Source organism: Colossoma macropomum, unplaced genomic scaffold (genome assembly GCF_904425465.1).
Source record: "Colossoma macropomum unplaced genomic scaffold, Colossoma_macropomum, whole genome shotgun sequence".
NCBI lineage: Eukaryota > Metazoa > Chordata > Actinopteri > Characiformes > Serrasalmidae > Colossoma > Colossoma macropomum.
This window is the reverse complement of record NW_023494800.1, coordinates 22827649-22849842: the sequence shown is the minus strand read 5'-3', so window position 1 is coordinate 22849842 and position 22194 is coordinate 22827649. Positions and strand designations below refer to the sequence as shown.

Genomic DNA, 22194 nt, shown 5'->3' with positions numbered 1-22194 from the left:
GATACAGTCCAGACCCTAGTCACATGAAGTGACCAGGTGTAAACAGGGTCTTTGCTTAATCTTTATGATTATGGCAACATTATGTAACAATTTTATCTTAAAATAACAGCTTCAAAATCATTTTGATGGTACATTGACTTACAACAAGGAGAATGGCACCTGCTATAGCGCTATGTAACTTTGGAGCGGGCATGAAACCTCTCGCAGAGCTGCATGACACTTTATGGCACGATGTCAGGTTTTCTGCTAGCTGCAAATTTGCCTATAATGTGATAACATTATAACTATTTTCAGTTCAAAAAAAAAAAGACTTCTGTGTGCACAAAATATTGTGTGCTCAGAAATACAGTTAGCTTCTGTGTAGGGTAACATGGGGGGGACGAAGCCCTCCAGGGAAAGATATCCCCCCTCCTAATTATAATTCAATAGAACCAGCACCAGCTAGTAGCGGGTTGCTACACAGCCCCCCTTCAAAGGACAGCCGGTCCCTACCAGCTTGAGCCAAGTCTTTGGGTGCACGCACAATCCTGGCCAGCACCAACACTGCAGGGCACTTGCTCCTCAACACCAAACGCTCGTAGTCTTCCCCCAGAGCCGTGGCACCACTGGCGTGGCTCCTCCAGGGTATGGTGAGCCTCCTTAAGCCAGCCTTAGCCTCTAGCCGTGCCACGCTGGAGTTTGCAACCTCCTGTAAGAAAATCCTGTAATTTTACTCTGCTTTGTAGGTTGACATGGTTCTTTCTCTTCTGATGTTCTTTGCAGGCGTTTTGAATTCTGTCTTGCTGGCAGAATCCGACTCCCCTTTGCATGCATGCGCGTCACACAGGGATATGGACACTACAGATTACATTCTCGATTTCTGTTATTTACAAAAAGGGACAACAGAAATCGCAAGTGTCATCTGTAGTGTCCATTTGCCGGACTCTGTAACTCTCAGCTTGTCAACAATTGCTCGTGTGCAGCTGTCCATGTGGCAGCCTCAAAGCACGATTTGTATTTACGACAGTGGTGTAAAAGTGAAATACACTCTGCAACCACAGGGGGACCCCCGGAGGACAAAATACCAATTCTCGCATAATGCTGCTTTAAATAATGAAGAAATGTTAAATAATCAGTGCAGTTCGTCTTTAAGTTTTAAAAATAAATGTTTATGGGAGTTTACGGAGACAGTAATTCGCTTTAAGAGGATAAAAGCAGTTTTCTTTTCTTTTGAAGTGAAAATGCAAACTAGAATAACTAGAAATGATCTGACACAATTCTGTAAAGCTTGTTAAGTTGCAAGATTCGCCAGGGGGGGCGTCTTACGCCCAGCACTCCCCTATAACTGACAGTGTGGAGGTGCGCTCGCCCCATTAGAAATACATGTCTTGCTGCGTTTATAACGTCAAATAACGCGTCCAACCAATTAGACGCTCCGCTTTACCCTCCGCTTAAAGCCTCTCGCGAATGGAAGTTCTGTCGGATGTTCAAATATTGATGAAGCAGTTGGATGTCCAGTCTATCTCCCACAAGAGCTCGACGCTGCATCCCTCGTGCGCTTATAACTGGATTAATTAACATCGTTCCATCTTATGTTTCATGTAGAAGAGTTGCGATCTGAAAGCGCTTTGCTGTTCTCGTATCACTTCCTCACTGCCTGAAAGAGATGGCCATCAACACGGACGCCAGTTTGGAGACAGGTATCCTGGGCGAGAGCGGAGCGCCACAGCCGGGCGATTTTGGAGACACTCAGAAACTTCTTGGCGTCACAGCCACGGAGTCAAAAGATGGACTCGGTACTTCTGGGTCTCGGAGGGGCAGCGTGAGGTCCCTAAACGCGGAGCAGAATGGACGGAGGTCACCGTTTAAATCCGGATCTACGGGAAACATCACTGTCCGAGCTCCATCTCCGCTCAGTCTGAGCCGCGTGTCCTCCCCAGCGCTGACCCCAAACGCGCCCGAACCGCAGAGCTTCATGTGGCTGGCAGTGCTGTCCTGCTTCTGTCCGGCCATTCCCTTCAACATGCTCGCGCTCTACTTTGCGCATGCGGTGAGTCTGAGGGAACCTCAAGCTTAAGTGAACACTGATGCCCTGAATTCGACTTAAATAGATAATTTCCAACTGAAAATACAAGAACACAGTTATGACACAATCAGAAAGATGGTTCTTCAAGGGTTCTTTAGTAAATGGTTCTTTGCATGGTGAAATGGTATCTCAGATTAAGGGGGAATGTGTTGTATATGGTCACATAGAACCTTTTGAAAATTGTTCTCTATAGCACCACAAGGAGTTCCTCTCTTGGTTTGAGGAACACTTTTTGGTGCTATATGGAACCATTTTCAAAAAAGCTTCTATGTAGAACATATACAACACATTCTCCATCAATCCAAAGAAACATTTCACCATACAAAGAACCTTGTTCTATATAGAACTATATAGAATATAGAATACTATAGAGAATATGGTTCTATATAGAACTCATGACTAAATAGAACCACTGCCTTTACTCTTTTTAAATGCATGCCAAAAGTACACTCTTAAAAATGGTTCCTCAAGGGTTCCTTAGTAAAGCAATAGCTATATATAGAAGCACAATTTAAATTAACATTTGAATACATAAATGGATCTTTGCATGATTAATTGATTCTTTTTTATTTGTTATATATTGTCAATTTATGCATCTCCAAAATGGCAGGTTTACAGGAAAAGGCAAAAACAATCTTTACTTTTAATGTAAATTAATGTAGAGATTTTATTCCAAGCAGGTTTGGAGTGTCTATATTGGTCCATTCATTTTCACACAATGTAAAGGGCTGCTGAGCTCAAATGATGTAAACAAATGAAAATAACAAAAATAGAGAAGCTTTTTTTTTGGACAGTGATGATATAGTTCTGTACAGAACTTTTAAAAATGGTTCAATATAGCACTGAAAACAGTTTCACTATAGTTACAATACTAGATCTTTTTGGTACAATATAGAACTCTTTCCCCAAACAGTATAAATAAGCTTGAAAGACAAAATTGTTTTGACATATTTTATTCATGTGTAAATTATCCACACATTTGAATCAGGCACATTTAGCGCATCAAGACTTCTGTTTTGGCTACTATGTATGGATTGAGATCTTTTGGACTGCATAAAATCTCTAATTTCTGTCAAAAACTCGAGCTGCTCCTGACAGCGTGTCTGTATCTATGGTGTGTGTCTGTGTGTCTGTGTGTGATATTCAGTCACGCTCCATGATCCAGACAAATGACTTTGAGGGAGCAAAAAGACTGGGACGGCGCTCGCTGCTTTTCAGTATTATAGCCATGCTGTTGGGTCTGGGTGTGATTCTTTATCTGGCCATCACAGGTAAACATGCATGAATTTGTTTTTATACAATATGGAGTGATGATAGAACCTTTTACTGGATGGTTCTTTAAAGAACCAGTTTTATAAAGAGCCTCCACATGGTTTAATGGTTTTACATACATGCTAGCTGTAAGTTAATTATGCAGTGGCCATTTTGTTGTTATAATATCATTATTATATTTTTTATATTTTTATTTGCTGGCCAGGTTCACTGAGCATGCTCTGAAAAAATGATATTTTGGCAAGTGAAATCATCTTAAATCTTGTCAATATATCAAATCTTTCAAAATTGTTGAAAGAATCTTTTCAGAGTCTAGATCTAGACATTTTTACTTGTTACTTGTATTGACATACAGTTTTGCTAGTTTCAAGCATTATGTCTTGAAACAAGCAAAATGATTATAGAATGAGAGAGTTTATCTGGATAAAATGTGGATAAAAGTAGAAAATCTAGAAATAAGTTAAATACTATTATAATATTCTTACTGTAATACTCTCACAACAAACTCAAAATGAGAAATGTTAGATACAGTCATTCACAAAAGTTTGAACATGCTGAAAATAGGTGAACTCATCCTGTACAGAGAAAAAAACTTACATTTGGCATCTTTCTTGCAATTGTTAGTGCACATTTTCTATTTATTTGCTGAGTTTAACATATTAGAAACAATAAAACACATATAAAATGTGCCTTAACTTTTGCACAGGCCACATTACGTTTTTCTCCAGTATGTTAAATTTAGCAAATACAGTAACTGTGCAATAAAAAGTGCGTAAGTGTGTTCTCTGTAGAGGATGTGATAACGTTTCACTTAGAAAGTCAACAAAACATATAATTTGACCAGGGAAGCCAAAATGTTTTCATACAACTGTATATAGACTTGATTTGAGATATTTTCACCTGCTGTCATTTTTTGCAGTGTATATTCTGTTCCAGTTAACATCTTTTTCCTAGAACAGCACATCAAAGCCAAGAACCAATTAAAAACCTACTCTTAAGAGTTTATATGTAATGATAATTTTCTAAACTTTCTAAGCTAAACAACCTGATCCTAACCTTTACACTAACAAAAAATATATTTTGCCCTTCAGGTGCAGTTTTTGTAAAAAAACAAAACAAAACAAAAAAAAACAGAACAAAAATCAAACAAAAATTTTGTCTGGAAAATGTTACAAAAACAAGTCTCTTGTATCTTGCTATCACTTTCTTTTTCTTTCTCTGTGCCCTCTAGAGAGCTGATATTCTGTAGTGTAGAACATCTTTATATCATGGAGGATCTAATGGGCACAGTCTTCTGAGGAGAAACGATTGTCCTCAAGAGCTTAAAGGAAAGGAATCAAATAACATGCAGTAAAAAATGAAAACATCATGCATCAAATCATATTGTGGACAGTGCACACCATTCATTATTAATATGGATTTCCCATGCATGGTCTGCTCCGTTTATACTCTCTGAGGCAGCAGAGGAGCTCTTCTTCAGGAGTTTCTGGGTGGGAGTAATCCATCGTCCACGATCACTGACCATCAGTGTTATGAGACACTCATACGGTGAAGTAAATTTGAAATGAAATTTGCCAATCAAGTTCAAAATTAGCTAAGATAAATCATTTTGCACAAGTGCTCAACTAAGTCGAAGCAAAAAATTATTAGTGTAAAAAACGATTAGTATTTGTGGACTTTATATGTGAGCGTTTTACTTCCCTTTATGGTTTTATCCTTTATATTTTATATTTTATTTCACTCTTTTATATCTACTTCTGCATGTTGCAATAAACTGAAAAGAACTGCAAAAATGAGAAACAAGACAAATAATTCTGTGGACTATTTTTCTTAAAACTGTAGTCTTTTTGGAAGAAAAAGATGCTTATGAAAACTGTCAAGGGAAAGATTTTTTTCCTGGCATTGTATATTCTGTATTGTATATGTCCTGTATGTTTGTCCACATTTATGCACAGAAGGAACAGTTGGGAACTGCAGTGTTAATGAAATGAATTATTTGATTCTTCTGAAGCTGTAGTGCAGTGGTAAAACTGAAGGGTCTGTGAGATTACTACTATTTATTTACATATTCTACGAACACAAATAATTATCATAATAATATATGATTATCTATCTTTTATTTATTTAATTAATTTATTTAATTTAACCAATTTGAAGCACTTGATTTTTTCCACCAGAGAAATGATGTGGTTTTATGAGAATGCTGATAGAAAGGTGGCTGGTCCGCATTCTGAGCAGAACAGTCATGTACCATTTAGGCAGTCCTTTTTAACAAGGAACTGAGTGTGGAGTCCTTAACAAAGAACTGAGTGTTGAGTCCTTCAGTCAAGTTTTGATTCACCATAATATATGCAAATGCTGTATTAATGTTGTATGCAGTACCAAATAGTCTGAAACGCATGAAAGATTTTGTGTATGTTTCATTTTCATGCATTGTGCAAATGTGACCTGTGCTAACAAGGTGCCATATTATCACATTCCTTGCATGTCTTCTATTAAACATGCCTGGTTAACGGATATCAGTGTATTTATTTGTACTTAACATCCCATATTTAAATAAGAGTGTTAATGTGTATAACCTGATTCCCCTTGTTCAATCAGTTGGTTTCAGTCTTCAAACTGCTGATCAGGTGATTTCCTGCTTTGTTGGAATGAAAACCTGCAGCCACACTGGCCCTTTGTGGATAAGATTGGACACCCATGATCTACACTAATTAGCTATTTTATCAGATACACCTATCAAATACAGTACTGCACAAAAGTCAGAAACCACCTTTTTATTTTATTTTCCAGTCAAACTAGCTATTAAGTGCCATTTATTTATTTTCTAGCACCAGGAAATGACACAGAAGCCTTAACAACTAAATATATTGTAATTTTTTTCCAGTGTATAGTGTGTCCACATTTTGTCTTTATTACAGCTTCCATTATTTTTGGGTTACTTGCTTTTAGTTTTTCTATTAAATCTGCAGGGATGTTTTTCTACACCTCCAAAGTTCAGTCTTAGAAGTTTGTTGCATTTTTTGCTTTTTCACAATCCAAGTAATCCCAAATACCTTAGATTATGTTTAGGTCTGAGGTCTGAAAGCTTTAAGTACTGTTTATCCGATGGTGGCAGTTTTGGTGGTCTAGCAGGTCTTGCACGGTTCTTAGGAGTCCCATTTTCACTATGTCTTTTAATAACTTTAATAAGTTTTTGAAACTTCCATTTTTGCACTTATTTTCCTTTCCTCATGCAAGTGGATTATATTCTATTTCCTCAGAAATATCTCCTGAAAAATTAAAAACCTGTATGTAATGATGAATGACTGGAAATTAAATCAATTAAGAATGATCTCTAACAGTACTGTGACTGGCACAGTACTGTAGGTGTGCTTTGTATGTTCACAATTACTCACTGCAGCACATCTGTTGCAGTGTAATGTATCAGGCACCCTCTAACCCGTTTATCAGCGAGAAGGAATCGCCATCGGACCAATATCAATTTGGGTAGTGGATCATTCTTTACTGTGCAGTGAGACCAACATGGTAGTGGCCTGCTAGTGGTCAGAAGTGGTCCTATAATGGTCCTTTACCCTTGATAGAGGGGGCCTGATAAATTGGGTAATATGGGTAACTCCTGCCTATCAAATTCATTAAAGCAAAAATTGTAAAACTTCCTATATCACTTTTATTCTAAGATGTTTCTCTACACACCCCAATGAATCCTATCAAATGGGTGTGTGAGCATGGGCTGGAGAACAGTGGATTAAATGACCTTCTGCTCTTGTATCAATTAGCCATCCAGAGCAGAGGAAAAAGAGAGAGAGACAGAGAGGCTATGAGAAACACAGAGATCAGAGTAGATAGAGGCAAGTCTAGTAATCAATACGCTGTCTCCATAAGTGCACTCCTTTCATATGTCTGTGCATTTAGTCATTACCAGCTTCAGAGTGAGGTGTGGTGGCATGGCTAAACTGAGCTCTCTCACAGGAAATTAGAAATGTCCTGGCCTCCAGCTGCACACTAGGCCTGCAGGAATATCAGAAAAATGATCACTGTGATTATTCTGATGGACACTGTACTGTTGTGGACATTCTGCTTAGACAAATCACAGAGTAATAGGAACATAATTTTGAGACTGGTCAGTTCACATGCAGTCAGAGGTTTATGTGATTCATTATAGAGTGCCTTTTATGATTAAAACAGAGCGATGAAGATATACCATGGATATACCATGATAATGATACATAAGAGACCAAATTAAAAATGAATGCTAACAACAGTCTGAAAAAGGCATCTTAAAAGACATCCAGAGATTCGTAATTCGAAATTAGTCCTCAAACTTTCCTTTTATCTCAGTCTTTTCTAAATACCATCAAACATTCTTCATGACAGAGCAAAATTTCAAAGCAGGTCTTTGTTGCCCAAAAACCACAAAGCTGTTGAGCCACCAACATCCATAAAGAATCTTGTTTTTTCTCTAGCGTCTATGTGGGCAGTCGTAAGTGGGGATAATGATAAAAGCTTCTGCTTCAGTGTAAATGGCTTTGCTGATGGAGCAGCACAGACCGATAATACATGAAGGTATAAGGACAAAAATGGACTGTAGACCAGCTCGTGTGAAATCGATACTTTAATTTCAGTAGTCTACTAATTAAGACCAAAAAATATTTATTATCACTTAACTAGTATTTGCTAATAACAATTAGCTAAGAATAGAGAGTTTGTCCCTCTTTTGTGGTAGAAACAGTCTTTACTCTTATGGGAAGGCTTTACACTTGATGCTGGAACATTGCTGTAAATATTTTTTGATTGCATTCAGCCACATTCAGTTGGATGATTAGTTCTGGATCACAAACACCACTCCACCTCCTCCCAAAGTCACTGAAAAGAGCTCCATCATTCCAGAGAATGCAGTTCCACTACTCTTCAGCCAAGTGTTGGAGGCTTTATATAGTTGCATGCAAAAGTTTGAAAACCCCTGGTAAAATTATATGTTTGGTTGATTTTCAAAGTTAACACATCCTCTACTGGGAACAAACATAAATATGGCATTTTTCTTAGTGGGCAATTTCTAAAAATGGAGCGCCCAAACCTATGCAAACAACTGTACCCCTCTAGCTAACGCTTGTTCTTTGGCATGTGTGGCCGCTCCAGAGCGTCCCATTCTTCGCTGAGTATTATACAAGCTGTGTATGTGCAAATGATTGCTTGTGTCAGCAATGGGTGCAACTTAAAGAAAGTAAGAAAAGGAGGCCTACAATTTTTGGACATACAGTGTATATAAAGTACAGTAATTTGTGCATGTTTCATATGATTTGGATTTATATAGCCTGACAGTCTGCATTAGATTCATTATCATTGTTTAATTTCAAATGCACTGTGTGAGAGTATACAGCCAAAATATGCCCCTGTCTAGTTAGTAACAGACTGTACTGTATATCTTTTTTAGTTCTACTTTTGCATACATCGTATTTGTTCCAGTGGAAGGCTTTCACAGAAACTTTCTTACCATCATAAACCAATAATACAGACACACAAATAGCAAGATTGTACCCCCCCGTAAACCTTTGGGGCCAATATAAAAAGCCAGCTATCCTATCACCAAGAAAAGCTACAGGGTATGCACAGAAATAAATATAACAATAAAGCCTATATTATCTCAAGTGTGGGTGTATTTGGACTTGCATACCCTCACATTATGAAAACTGGGCACTTAAGTAGACACAGGTTGATGATTTAATCCCCCATCACTAGCCGTCATCCTCATTTATCTCAAAAGCATGATGTATTCATCCATCATCAACTACTGTAAGAGGGAAGAAAAACAACTTCTGGTTTAACTGAATGGTGGAATATAAGTACACACGGTACGTCAGAACTGCTTACACAAATAAAACAATAAATAAATCTGATCTAAGTATATATAATCAAAGAATTTTTGTTGTACTTTGCCATTTTATTAACCTAACTGCTTTATCATTATGCTGTCTAAACTATGTGTCACTATATGTTATTACCGAAAACCCAACACCCAGCAACTGAGGCACATGCCTCTGCTTGGAAGAAGTGAGCAGTGCATACTGTGCAGTGTGGATCCTGCTCAAACGAAGTTTAGAAATCAATAGCACTCTGCTCCTCCGACTCATTCGGACTCTTCCCTAGATCAAAGCCTCAGCTGCCCCATGGGAGAATACAGTTCAACATAAATTTGAACGCTTATTCTTCTGATCGTCTGTCATATTACAGTGGCATGCCACAGTTCATGATTTTGTCAGATAAAACCTATTAGACAGAGCAGATCCAAGGTTATACTGCCATGACATCACTGGTAAGTAATACTGCAGACTGAATGGGCAAAAGTCTTTAATTGTCTTGTTCAAGCAATTATGCTGACAATACTGATGACTTTCAGAAGATTGCTACAGAAAGCTGTTAGCATATACACATTGATTTTTTTTTTCACAAGATTGCTGTTCATGTACAACTAGCATAAAAAGCAAAGACTCTGGAAGTGTCTACTGGGGTTGAGCACAAATGTTAAAGGAATTCCAGGAAAATTCTAAAGCACTTTCCCCCTCAGGTCAACCCATCTTGCCATAGATGGGAGATAGCAACAGCAGCAATATGTCAATTGGACCAATATGCACTATATGTCTAACGCTCACCCAGCGTTTTTTCTGAAATCGAGTTTGTCTCTATCCTCTCAAAACAGCGAATTCTCCTCCATTGCAGTAACAGCCTCTACACTTCTGGGAAGGTTTTACACTAGATGTTAGAACATTATTGTAAGGATTTAATTGCATTAAACTGCATTCAGCCACAAGAGTACTAGTATGTATGTGCTGTAGATCTGTAGTACTGTGCAAATGTCAGACCATAAACCATCATTTATTCAACTTCCAGTCAAAACTGCCAATATGTACAATTTATAGTGTTATGAAAAGCCAGGGAACGTATATTTAACAGAAAATCACACAAAAGACTCCAACACTAAATATATAGAACCTATCAGTATTTAATTTGTCCACTCTACTTGTATGAACCCTACTGCAACTTTAACTCTTCCATCCTTCCAATCTTAAAACCAACTAAATAAAGCTGTGTTCTCCCAAAAAAGCTGCTCCCAGAGGAGTCAATGATACTCTGATTATCTTCAAAGCAACACCAACATTCACACATGCAACTACCCAAACATGAATGGTGGTCTCCAATTTTCATATAGTACTGTATATAAATAACTGCTAAATGAAAAGACACTGGTAATGTCACACTTGCACACACACATCCCTGCCCCCTCCCCACTCTTTCCTCATCCTTCACACTTACTGGAACTGAGTACTACTGGGACTTCCTGCATTACAGAGCCACTTTTCACCCTCCCACCAGCCCAGCCCTGCTCTGCTCTTCCCTGCACATACAGAACACAAGAAAGAACACAAGGGCGTTTTACCCTCTTCTCGTTTTTTTTCAATAACAGTATGCAATAGAGATATTATATTGTGTATTGTACAGCGACCTCTTCTTCATCTGTTTGAACTATGTATAAAATTGTCCTATATGGCTCACCCAATGTAGGTGTAAGTACTTTCAAATTAAAGCTGACTTTCTTTTTAACTTCATAATCACCATTTAATTTCAAATGAAACATGCTGAAGTGAATAGCTGATCAGGGTCACTTTTTAATCCCACTTTCAAAAAATTGGAAATGCAAGAATTTTGAATTTTAACATCAATTATTGAAATATTTTGCCATAGATTATGTGAATTAATTGTATAATATCCTGAGGCTTTAGTCAGTGTACTTCTGGGGTGTTGCACCTCTCCCTTCTGCTGAGTACTACTCTAAGTGAACTCTCCTGTGAATTACTGTACATCATCAATGCACTCTACTTGGAATAACAAGTCTACCTATTAGAAGTTAAGCCAATATGGTTTAGAGGTGCAAAAGCTCCCTAGAGCAAGAACAGGAATGAATGAGAGCCAGCAAAAAGAGAATGTCTACATTAACAAAGTTTCTGGATTAGTGCAGCTCTTTCACCACAGTCTTGAAAGCCTGCAAGCAATCTGATCCTAGGTCAGCACTCCTATGCTAAGATGCTTTGGAAATGAGGTCCAGTCAGTGAGTGAGATAATACCACCTCTAAACCAGCCATTGCTTCACCCAGCTATCGATCTCTGTAGGTTGGTGATTCAGTGCCACCTGCTGATAAAAGGGAACAGCACTTTTTCAGAGAAATAAGCTGGAAGAACCCAGGCTGTATCTGAAACGGCATAATAAAATATGCTCATACAGTTTTTTGGACTTATGTTGGGTAAAAGAACTCTACATTAAAAAGAGACAACTGTACAAAAGAAATTTGTTAACTTTATTATTGCATCAAACAACAGAAGAGCAGAAAAATCAAAATAAAGCTGAAACTAACAACTTTAGTTTACATCAGTTAAGATTCATATCAGTGCTGCTCCAGATAGAATGCATCATCCTCACTCTCGCTTTCCTCCAGAAACACTCCCCGCAGGGGTGACTTCTCAGACACAATGGAGTCCAATTGAAGGTTATCTTGACAGTGACGCAACCATCCTACCCCATTACGGATTCGGCTGAATTTGGCCGAGCGGTAGTGCCAGATCAGGAGGGAGAAAAGCAGGATAGTTATTATGGAAACTAGGGAAAAAGGAAAAAACAAGGCACAAGTTAGCCCAAACACACTCTTCATTATCAGAGGTGGGTAGTTACCGGATGCATTTCCTTAGTTGCATGTTCTTAAGTAAAATTTTGATGGATTTCTTTGAATGTACTACATCTGTGAATATTTTTAAATGATAATACTTTGACTTGCACGCAAGTGTATGTGTGAGGAATGGAATCTACCCCTAGCTTAGGCCTATTTCATGTGTCCAGATGTTTTGTTTGATTTTCTTTTTTTCTGCTGGTTCAGTACATGGATTGCACCACTGCTTCCCACATTTCTTCAAGCTTTAGAATGCTGAAGACAAATAGGAGCCCAAAAAGACAATAGCGCTTAAGAAACATCAGTTCCTATATGGACATGCTTGAAACAAGTTACTTTTTTGACCCAGTACCCAGTAGCAAGGCTGTTTTTTGCTAGACTATGTTCATTTCTAGTTGAATCATTATTTTATTGAAATTACAACATCTAGTTGGTTTTCAGAATATTTTCTCAGTTTGTTCCACTAAGAAAAAATGTTCACATTGACCTTCTGAGATCATGGCACAAGCAGTGCAATTCTGAGCTTAAACACTAATATATAATTAGGACTAGTTTTCTTACTAGTAGCAGCGAGCACCACTCCCTGGCTGAAGTGAGTACTGTTTTCAGTGAACTCAATCACAAGAGGACTTGCCATTTGATGCGATGACACGTTCACCTGAGGATTGGGAACAAAAGAACACACAGCAAAACAAATCACAATAACACCCACAACATCAGCAGCAAGGAATCTGTGCCAAACTGAAATGCAATCACTGCAGTGGAAAACTGTGAAATGCAATGCACATTACTTTTCAACAGTGCCATGCAAAATGCAAGCCAAAATGAAATGCAAATAATCTTATATTGTTTTCATGTCACTTGAACTCTATACTTAAAAACAACTCTGTCACATGCAATCTCACTTATTTCAGTTGAATAAGGCAAACGTGTTTGAAGAACTACACAGTAAAAAGCAATTCACTTGTGCATTTATTACATTTCAAGATGGAGTGTATTCAATTCTGACATGAATTCAGCATTTTTTTAATGTAAATCCTCATGTATTGTTTTCAGTAAAGCGGTCAAGGGCTGTGCAAATAATATTATACATTTTGTTTTTTATGCTGGTATGCTTTCTTTATGTCACCGCGGAAAAGTGATGCCATGCATGCCATTTTTCTTGACTGTAGTGACTGCATTACAATTTGGAAAGAATTCCTCCCCATAGGTAAAGCAGTGGAATTTAAAAAAAAGTAAATAAAACGTATGGCTTATGCTACCATCTGCTGGACAACACAGATAGTGCTCTGGCTGTTGAGGAACTGTTACCATCTACACGAAGGTCTAAGGATCAGATTTTAAATGGCTCCTTACACCTTATACCCTGCTTTAGATAGGACACAGAAGGCCCTGATCTACCTGTCTGAGCTGTTGCTGGAAGCCCTGAGCATGGATCTCCAACTGATGAGTGCCTGGAGGCAACAGAGTATGGAAGTAGCCTTGTGTGTCTGAGTGTACCAACACAGAGCCATTCACACTGACCACAGCATCAGACACAGGCTGGCCCTCCTTGTCTCTCACCACACCACTTAGGCCCTTGTGAATCTGGCAAAATGAAAAAATAATTAAAAAAAAAAAAAACACAAAAAAACAAAAAGGCAACAAACATCTAGACCAAAAATACTTAAATATATATACCCCCACCCCCTTTGCTTTTACTGTCTCTATTCCACTACTGTGTACCAAAACAATCATGTCGTATTTATGTTGCATGAAATAATCTCCTAAAGAACATGAAGATGTTTACATCCTCAACTGTGTGATGTATTTCTGTAAAGAACTCTGAGAACAGTGCAGTAGATGTGACATGAAAGCTGTGCTTACCTCCAGTAACATGGCAAACAGAGCTGTCCTGTGCTCTACCCAGAGCGAGAGCAGCTGCTCAGCAGGTGGGTACAAACAGCAGCCAGTGTACACTGTGATTTCAGGACACAGAGACACATCTATGCTGAAATCCTGGAACAAATACAGACACGTAAACTATTAGATTTGCACCTTACAAAAAAAACATTCCCAACTAAACATTTCAAGTTTTTCCTAACCAATATATGAGCGATATGGTGATAAGAAGTATCTTGTGTTTTCTTCCTAAAAGAAACTTTTTCAGGGGTCTAGTGAGCTGGCAATGGAGCAGGTTGCATGAAATTCAGTATAAAAATGACATACTTGGCACCTTTAGCTCAGCAAAATACACAGAATACATTCCTAGGTCTAATATTCATTCATTCATTTTGATATAGATGCGTACATGGCCAAAAGTTTGTGTCAATACACACACACACACTGGGAGAAGCATTGCTAACAGGCCATCTGACATGGCAGATACGAAAGCCAAGATTCTGTCCGAAATTTTAAATCAGCTCACATAATTCAATTACTTCTTGACACATATGGAATATCTGATGTTTGGTGATTTCGGAAGCCTACATCTAGGAGCTATTCTTAAATTTCCCCCCCGCCAGTCCACAAAATAAATTACATCATAGTGCTCAGATGAGGAAAGCTCAAATGGAACGCCTTGAGAAATTAACAAATGACATCCTAAAAGTAGATAGAGTTAGCTTCGTCACCAATGCCCAAATTATATAAACAAACCTTTACAATCCAAACAGAACATAATTATTTGCATTTTCTAATGAAAGAGAGCTCCACAATGTATCTCAAAGAATACTGAACCACACTGCAGAGAAGTTACCACAGTCTCCTCTTACTCTAAAACACTGATAATAGCTAGATAGTTAGTGAGAAAAGATGCACATTGCCAGCTATTGTACCATTAAAGCCTTTGCTGCTAATATTGGAGTGAGGAACAGAACAGCACAAACATTATTAAAAAGGGGCATTATTCTTATAATTTTTAATTTATTTTAGCATTCCTATTGTCCAGACCTAGTAATAACACAACATGACCTAAGAATATGCAACTGATGTACCTTCATGCTGCCCAAGTGATTGCTGAATTCAGCACCTCTCAGAATTCCTCCTGGGACTGACTCTGTTGAAGCATGTCATTCAGGTTGAGCACAGCACACAGCGCTCTTCAGGCAACAGCAATGTTCACATTTCACATATTTAAGACAATCTTGCCTACATCCACATTCAAACTATGACACATCAGATACAAAAAGCTGCCTGTCCTTTACACAGAATGAGAAGCATGTTTTTCATTCCTACCTGGCCCACTGTGGCACCCAGGATACCCAAAGTGCATGCCAAGGCGGTTGTCAGCATACACCACAGCAAGATATTTCAGTGTTTCTTCATTTTGTGCTGTAGAGAATGAAGAAAAACAGAAATACTTTCTCCATCAGAACTTGCTGAAATTCTGGCAACACGGAGTCAGAAGTAACAATTTTTTTTTTTTACCAGGCTGAGTGGTTCGGTCGTAGGGGTAAGTGACCAGAAGAGAACCTCCTTCCAGGTTTACAGAGAGAGAGAAGCCTCCTCCTTTTATCAGATCCATCATGGCATGTGTCTCTGGCTGTACAGACAAGCTACCTAAACACATGACAGAATACTGAGTAGTATTGGGTAGGGCTCTTAGTAAATCAACATGTCCACGTACTGACAAATAAACAAACAAACTCTTTGCTGTGACTGACCAGAGAGGAAGTCTGTGTCAAGATCCACACCATGGGCATTGGTTAGCCCTGCAGTGGAGAAACACTTTCCCTCCTGAGCCAACTCTCTCCCATCTGGATTCACACATGGCACAATCACAATCCTGCTCCTGTCGACTAGCTTAAAAAACATAGGGATCAGAAATTCATTAATTTCTGTTCAAACACATGTATGTATTATGGCTTAATGTGCAGAAAACAAAAATTCAACCACAGAAGATTTTTGCTTAAAAGACATGCAAGAGAGAATATGCAAAAGAGACAGTAAAATAGGACAGCAGCAAGTGAAAAGAAAGCTATTTAGAAAATAGCTGAGAGGAGGCAAAAAACAAACAAACAAACCAACATCATAACACCCACCTTGGTGATGGTTGGATTCCCACCATAGTTTATGCAAAGAACAAAAGCAAACTCCAGCAGCAGCTCTGGCCCTGCTGCAGCGTTGCCATGGACACCCGCCACATAGCGTATCTTTGGCTCTGTGGGCTGAGGTGACTCAAGACTGCCTGAGATCTCCAGAGCCCAGATGGTCCTGAATTCCCAGCTGTGACCCAAACTGACCCAAAAACAAAGGTTGTGTAATATACTTGTTTAGGCTTTCAATATTAAAACCTGTTTATCTTTAGACCCTGTTACCTGTAAAGACGAGTGATATGAGGAAAGGTGAGTGTAAGTTCTTGCAGGAAGTCAGAACGTTCTCTGTAGGTTCTGTAGCGTAGCGTTCCAGCTGGAAGGAGGCTCTGGACAAGCTGTTCAAGTGCATTAGCTGAAGACAGGTCCTCCAGCAGCTTCTGGAACTCTTCATCTTCCAGCTGGCCTTCAGAGTGTGTGAACAGCTCTGGAGTCAGTCCTATATCTACCTGCTCTACTTGCGTCTCCAACACTCTGAGCGGCACTACAACTGCGCTATATCTGAAGAGAAAACAGAGCATAGTGATGGATTTGAAACTGAAATAGAAAAAGATTACTAATATAAATGTCTGCTTGACAGCTAAGTTTCTGAAAAGCACTTCCAACTCTTTGGGCTAAAGGTGCTGATCAATCTTGCGGGATTACTATAGCTCTTAACGCACAATATGAAGAATTAACACAATATGACTGACACCATGCTTTTAGAACTGTTCATTAATCCAGAAACTAACCAAACCAAAGCAAAATAGAGTAACGCAGCATTGTCTGAAGAACACTAACAGTCAAAATTTGCTAAAGCCATATGTGCTTCACAAACACACCATACCTTTTACAATATTTAGGGCCATGATTTTGAACAAATTTTTATTGTTTGGGCTTTTAAAAGTCTATTCGATTAGTTGTCAAAATAATCAGTAGATTACTTACAAAATAATTAGTAGATTATATTACTAATCACGAGGAATAGCCCAAATCCTTATACTTATGTCTGTTCCTTTTCCTTGTTTTAGGTTGAATTCAGCAGTGTCCATTTCTCACCCTGGAGCAAAGGCCTGGAGTTCGTACGCTCCAGGAGCCAGAGGCCGCCAGTACTGTCCAGACTTGCTTGTGTGAACCTGGTGCCTGGAGCCTTCTACTACTACAGTAGCGTTAGCGATGCCTTGGCCAGACTGGACATCAGTCACTCTACCCCTTACAGAAAAATGAACCTAACAAATATTGAAATCACAAAAATATGGAAGATAATGCAACACAAAATCACACCTGCATCCTTCTATCAGTACATTATTTCTGCAACATGCTATCACTATTGCTGCACAGCTTTAGCAGGTTATTACAACCATGTGGAAAATAATTACAATTTATACATTAATAAAAGGTCAGCTCTATGTACATCACTCAGTTAGGAAAGCAGAGAAAAGAATAAGGGAGGTCAGCAGAGAAGTGCACCTGCTGGATAAACTGCAGCAGAACTACATGATACTGTTTCCAGTAGGTCAGCAGATCTTCAGCTTGTGGATATAGATCACAGCTCAGACCAATGGTAAATCCCAAAGTGCCTGTATTCCAGTATGCCCATGTCTGCATATCAATCCCTGCTAAGGGTGAGCAAGATGTTATTGTTTTTTGTAATAAAATTATATTCAGAAAAGCACGTTGAGATATATGATGCGTATAGTCAGTACTTCTAGAACATTTTCATGTGTCATGAAAGACAGATTTAGATCACTTATGGCGAGCCTGACTATGCATAGTAACTGCATGAATTGCATAGTAACAAGAAACCAATTAGACATTAACACATTAAAACCATCATCTTATTTTATAAATCCCTGCAGAAAGAGAACCAGAATATTATTTATTCAGACACCAGTGCATGATGAATAACAATTACTGTGAACTGACACCTGCAGAGGGTGCAGACCTTTTATTAAAGATGGAGTTCACTTCAAACACACACAGATTCCACTCCTTTCGCTTACAAAAGTGATTACACAAATTATGTTTAAAAGACTAGGTCTAACCTGTAGGGGCTGAAGGGTTAATATCATTTCTGTCTGGAGGTCTTGGCAGGTCACAGGCCTGGGACAACTGTAGAAATGGGTATTTCTGGAACCAAAACCAAAAATAAATGCACTAGAAGGTCTGATAGACTGAAATGACATTAACAGCACCAATTCAATACTTACCACAAAACATGCTTCAGCAATTAACTTAAATACATCCTCATCAAGGGAATCAGCAGAATTAGGATATTTCACTCCAATCATTCCTAAAGATCACAAAACACAAGTTTAACAGAGAGACTTTCAATGTTGAAACAAATACTTGAAATCTATAGCATACCTCCGAGAACACTAGCAGACAGAACAAAAGTGTGAGTCTTGATCCAGTTCATAACTGCTGCCGTCTCTGGTTGTACAAAATCCTCTCCATAAGAAAGGTCAGGAAAGTTCTTGTTCAAGTCTGTGTTCTGATTACTGCTGTATCTCACACCACCACTGAAATCACCGTTGGTGCCAAAATATTTTTGAGCTAAAGAGAGAGACAGAATGGATTGGTTTACAGAATTATGCATTATACATTACCCTCCTTTGCCTATTAATCTTACCTTTAAATACCATTTCGTAGCCATCTGGGTTCATGGAAGGCAGTATGTGCACTCTTGTGCTGTTAACCAGTCGTGTGACTAAAGCCTCATTGCCGTAATTACTGCATAAGTACTCCACCAAGATCAAGAGCATCTCCTTACCAACAGCATCACTGCTGTGTAGGTTTCCCACAAAAATGATCTCTGGTTTACCTATTCGAAAGTAACCAATGGACAAAAAACACATAGCAAATGAAGTAAAGCAATCAGCTGCTTTGGCCATACATTATTGTGGCTCATGTACATTCTAAAATAGCATTTTGAACATGCTATTGTGGAATTAAAGCATGTATAAACAGTGATAAAAGCTCAACAAGGTGCACCTGGCTGATCAATGCCAGCATTAGTGGATATTTCCATGACATACAGCTCCCTGCCCTGTGCTGACTGGCCGATGGAGTAGAGGTGAGTGATAGAGGAATGAACTGTGTTAATCTGCTGCAAGAACAGCTCCATGTCCAAATAACTGTGATGATGGACGTCTTGTGGCTGGACTAAAGGCTCAGGAGTGGAAGCCACTTGGCTGTCAAAGCTCTGACCAGCTGGAGTGAATGCTGTGGTTGGTACAGGACTGGTCAGAGATCCTGGCATTTGCATCTCCTCACTTGAATTATTTAAGATGAAATTCAGTAGAGTGGCTTTGTCTTCAATTACTGTCACATTGTTTACGGTCTTAGGAAGGTACCTAGACCAAAAAAAATTAAAAGGTAAATCCCAGTTCACACTGATGAGATGATTACAGAAAATTGAAATAATTGCAAATCCTACATTACAAACTCACTTTGGACTCCTGTGAAACTATTATTGAACAGCTGTCATTTCTGGTTTTAAAACTGCTCTCTGTTCTAAAATTCTATTGCACCATGTCGCTTTATAATTGTGGACTAGGGTTCAGATCTCTAAGAGGCTCTTGAATGAAGTGACATCAAATGTGACTATTAACTACCCAGAGGAGCTGGCTGTAATGTTGTATGTTCCTGGCAGCAGCAGGCGGAAGTAATCGCCAAATATCCACGTTGTGATGTTGTGATCAATTCCAGCTACTGATATGTTTGCGCCTGGGAGACCCATTCCTGCACTGGTCATGACATAACCTTTGACCCCCATATGAACCTGAAAAAAGAAGAAAACACAAAAACAGAAAACAGACACACCTTACTCAACGATAAACACCAAGAGTGAAACACTAGTAAATCCTCCTTCATTGTAAAGCATACTATCACTGACCAGAAACATTTAACTGTTCTTTAAACAAAACAACTTTTTTTTCTTACAGGTTGTTTAATAATATGGTCAGGCATGTGATGTATCATAAACACGCCACATGAATATGAATGAGTTTTACATTTTGACCTGTTTAAAGAGAACTGAACTGCAATAGCAGACTGGCCCATTATGAAACAGATCCATTCATTAATTAAATCAACACATATCTGAAATCTGAATGCACAGACATTCTAAGAGTGTATAGAGCTGTATGACAGCACCAGGCTGCACTGTATCACTTAATCTGTACTTTCTCACTTTCTCCATGTAGGTCAACAGGGCTTCCCCATTATTGGTCCACTCTGTATACAAATCTGAAGCCAAAGGGTACTTGCAGCAGCTCAGTTCAAAAGTGACTTCAAAGCAATTTCCTTGAAGGTAACTGAAGTCTTGCATGCCTCCTGCAATTTAAATAAACACACAACAACAACATGAAACAAAGATCTATAACTAAATGAACATTGGGAATAAACAGGTACTAATGGGGTGGTTGCTTGCACTTTACCTGGTACATCATACCACGCTGCTCCGTTTGTAATGCCATCTTTGAACTCCTCATCTGGGTCATAAGGGCACTGAGGCCTGCCTTCTTTCATAATTGGGTGGTTTTCAGCATAAGTCTGTGCCAAATAGCGAAAGAGGGCATCGTCAGGAGACTGGCTGTACACCCCTGACACAATATGGGAGCTGGAGTCATCAAAGGGGTAGCTGGCAACTACAGAGCCTCCATGCAAGCTACCTGAGAGAACAAACCTTGGGACAGAGACAGATGCACTGTTGGAAGAATTGTTTTCTTTAAACAGTACAAATACCAACCCAGCCGCAGCCAAAATCTAATAAGTTAAAGGGTCCCTATTATGGAAAACTTCACCATTCTTCCACACCATTTTAAAATAAAGTCTGATATAATGTGATTAAAGTTTCAGGACGTACCATTCATTCCCTGGAAAACTGGGAGCTAGAAACTAACCTGCATTTTCACAAAAACCAACATATTTACATATATCTGCCTATGCGGCCTACAGCAGTTTAGCACTGCCTATTCTCACAGAGGTTATAAGCAGTGCTTCAGGACTGCTTTTAGAATGAGGCACAATAAAGGGCAGCTTATCAGAACAGAGGTCATTTACATACATCAGCCTTAACCAGTAACAAAAACAGCCTGTTAATTCTAAGAGATAAAGCAAGGTTAAAAAACACTCTTAAAGAGTGGAGGCCTACTTTTTCTGTAAAATCCACTTCATGACAGCTGTAACCTCGGGGGCATCGCTTTCCAAGACCCTTGGTAACTGGTCAAACTGGTCAGGAAAACTGCGGTTGAGATCGACGTGTTTGGCGTTTTCTCTAGCCGCGCTGCTGCCCGTACAGTCCCCCTCTGTGGCCTTCTCAAAGCCGTCAGGGTTCATACTGGGCATTATGTAAATGTCAGTGCTGTTGACCAGCTCGGTCACTCGAGGGTCAGTTCCGTAGTGAGTCACAAGATACTCGGTGAGGTAAACCAGCACCTGTCTGGACACCGCCTCGTCTCCGTGCATGTTGCCCACATATCTGAACCGAGGTTTTCCAGGCTCGTTTCTCTCAGGATGAGCTGTGACCCTTATCACCCAGAGCTCCCGGCCTTCAACCGACTTCCCGACGCTCTCGAGGCTGCAGATGTGCGGGTACTTTTCAACAAAACTCCAGAGGCGGCGGGTAAGCTCCGCATAACTGTAGTATTTGTTGTATGTTTCCTCATTATCTGACTCAGATGTACAGTTAACATAATGTACAACGTGTAAAATGGCGAAAAGTCGTGATAAAATTAACCAGAAGTTTGACATCATTACTGAATCGCTGTGGCCGATTCAATCAGCTCTGGCCTTCATCTAACGCGCGCGCACACAAATTTCCCGCCACATCCAGCGGAAATGTCGCGTGAAGTCAAGGCATGTACTGGCTAAGGAGGTCTGAATATACTTTTAGGCTGCATCTCAAATGATTTCATGCTCCCTACATAGTGCACTACACGTAACGTATGAATGATGCTATTTTCAAGTGCAAATGGGGCGGAGGAAGAAATCGCCCTGCTAAAAAAGGCCCCCGTTAGGATTAAAACCTAATGGTTTTGCCTTCTAATGGGAATTGGCTGAATGGTTTCCAATAGAGACTACT

The 22194-nt window shown here is 39.2% G+C and overlaps 2 protein-coding genes across 2 annotated transcripts; one reads left to right on the top strand and one right to left on the bottom strand.

Moving 5' to 3' along the window:
* The first annotated feature begins 1377 nt into the window (after nucleotides 1-1377).
* trarg1b (trafficking regulator of GLUT4 (SLC2A4) 1b) lies at nucleotides 1378-5472 on the top strand. Its single transcript, XM_036588549.1, has 3 exons — nucleotides 1378-2029; nucleotides 3213-3336; nucleotides 4569-5472. The coding sequence occupies exons 1-3, from the start codon at nucleotides 1646-1648 to the stop codon at nucleotides 4574-4576; spliced, it is 516 nt and encodes a 171-aa protein (XP_036444442.1). The 5' UTR covers nucleotides 1378-1645; the 3' UTR covers nucleotides 4577-5472.
* A 6303-nt stretch (nucleotides 5473-11775) lies between these two features.
* cpdb (carboxypeptidase D, b) lies at nucleotides 11776-21863 on the bottom strand. Its single transcript, XM_036588932.1, has 21 exons — nucleotides 21265-21863; nucleotides 20549-20796; nucleotides 20302-20444; nucleotides 19724-19890; nucleotides 19101-19462; nucleotides 18739-18930; nucleotides 18474-18662; nucleotides 18317-18399; nucleotides 18152-18236; nucleotides 17577-17722; nucleotides 17166-17335; nucleotides 16353-16628; nucleotides 16077-16272; nucleotides 15699-15837; nucleotides 15463-15594; nucleotides 15271-15366; nucleotides 15030-15091; nucleotides 13921-14052; nucleotides 13456-13641; nucleotides 12616-12712; nucleotides 11776-11987 (listed from the first exon to the last, which is right to left on the bottom strand). The coding sequence occupies exons 1-21, from the start codon at nucleotides 21861-21863 to the stop codon at nucleotides 11776-11778; spliced, it is 3912 nt and encodes a 1303-aa protein (XP_036444825.1).
* Nucleotides 21864-22194: the final 331 nt, after the last annotated feature.

Excerpts from the sequence above, each read along its gene's own strand:
- trarg1b (XM_036588549.1), top strand. The coding sequence starts at position 1,646 with ATGGCCATCAACACGGACGCCAGTTTGGAGACAGGTATCCTGGGCGAG. Across the intron at positions 2,030-3,212 it reads CGCTCTACTTTGCGCATGCG|TCACGCTCCATGATCCAGAC; the intron begins GTGAGTCTGAGG and ends TGTGATATTCAG.
- cpdb (XM_036588932.1), bottom strand. The coding sequence starts at position 21,863 with ATGTCAAACTTCTGGTTAATTTTATCACGACTTTTCGCCATTTTACAC. Across the intron at positions 18,400-18,473 it reads GTCTGCTAGTGTTCTCGGAG|GAATGATTGGAGTGAAATAT; the intron begins GTATGCTATAGA and ends TGTGATCTTTAG. Across the intron at positions 13,642-13,920 it reads TGTTTGCCATGTTACTGGAG|ATTCACAAGGGCCTAAGTGG; the intron begins GTAAGCACAGCT and ends TCATTTTGCCAG.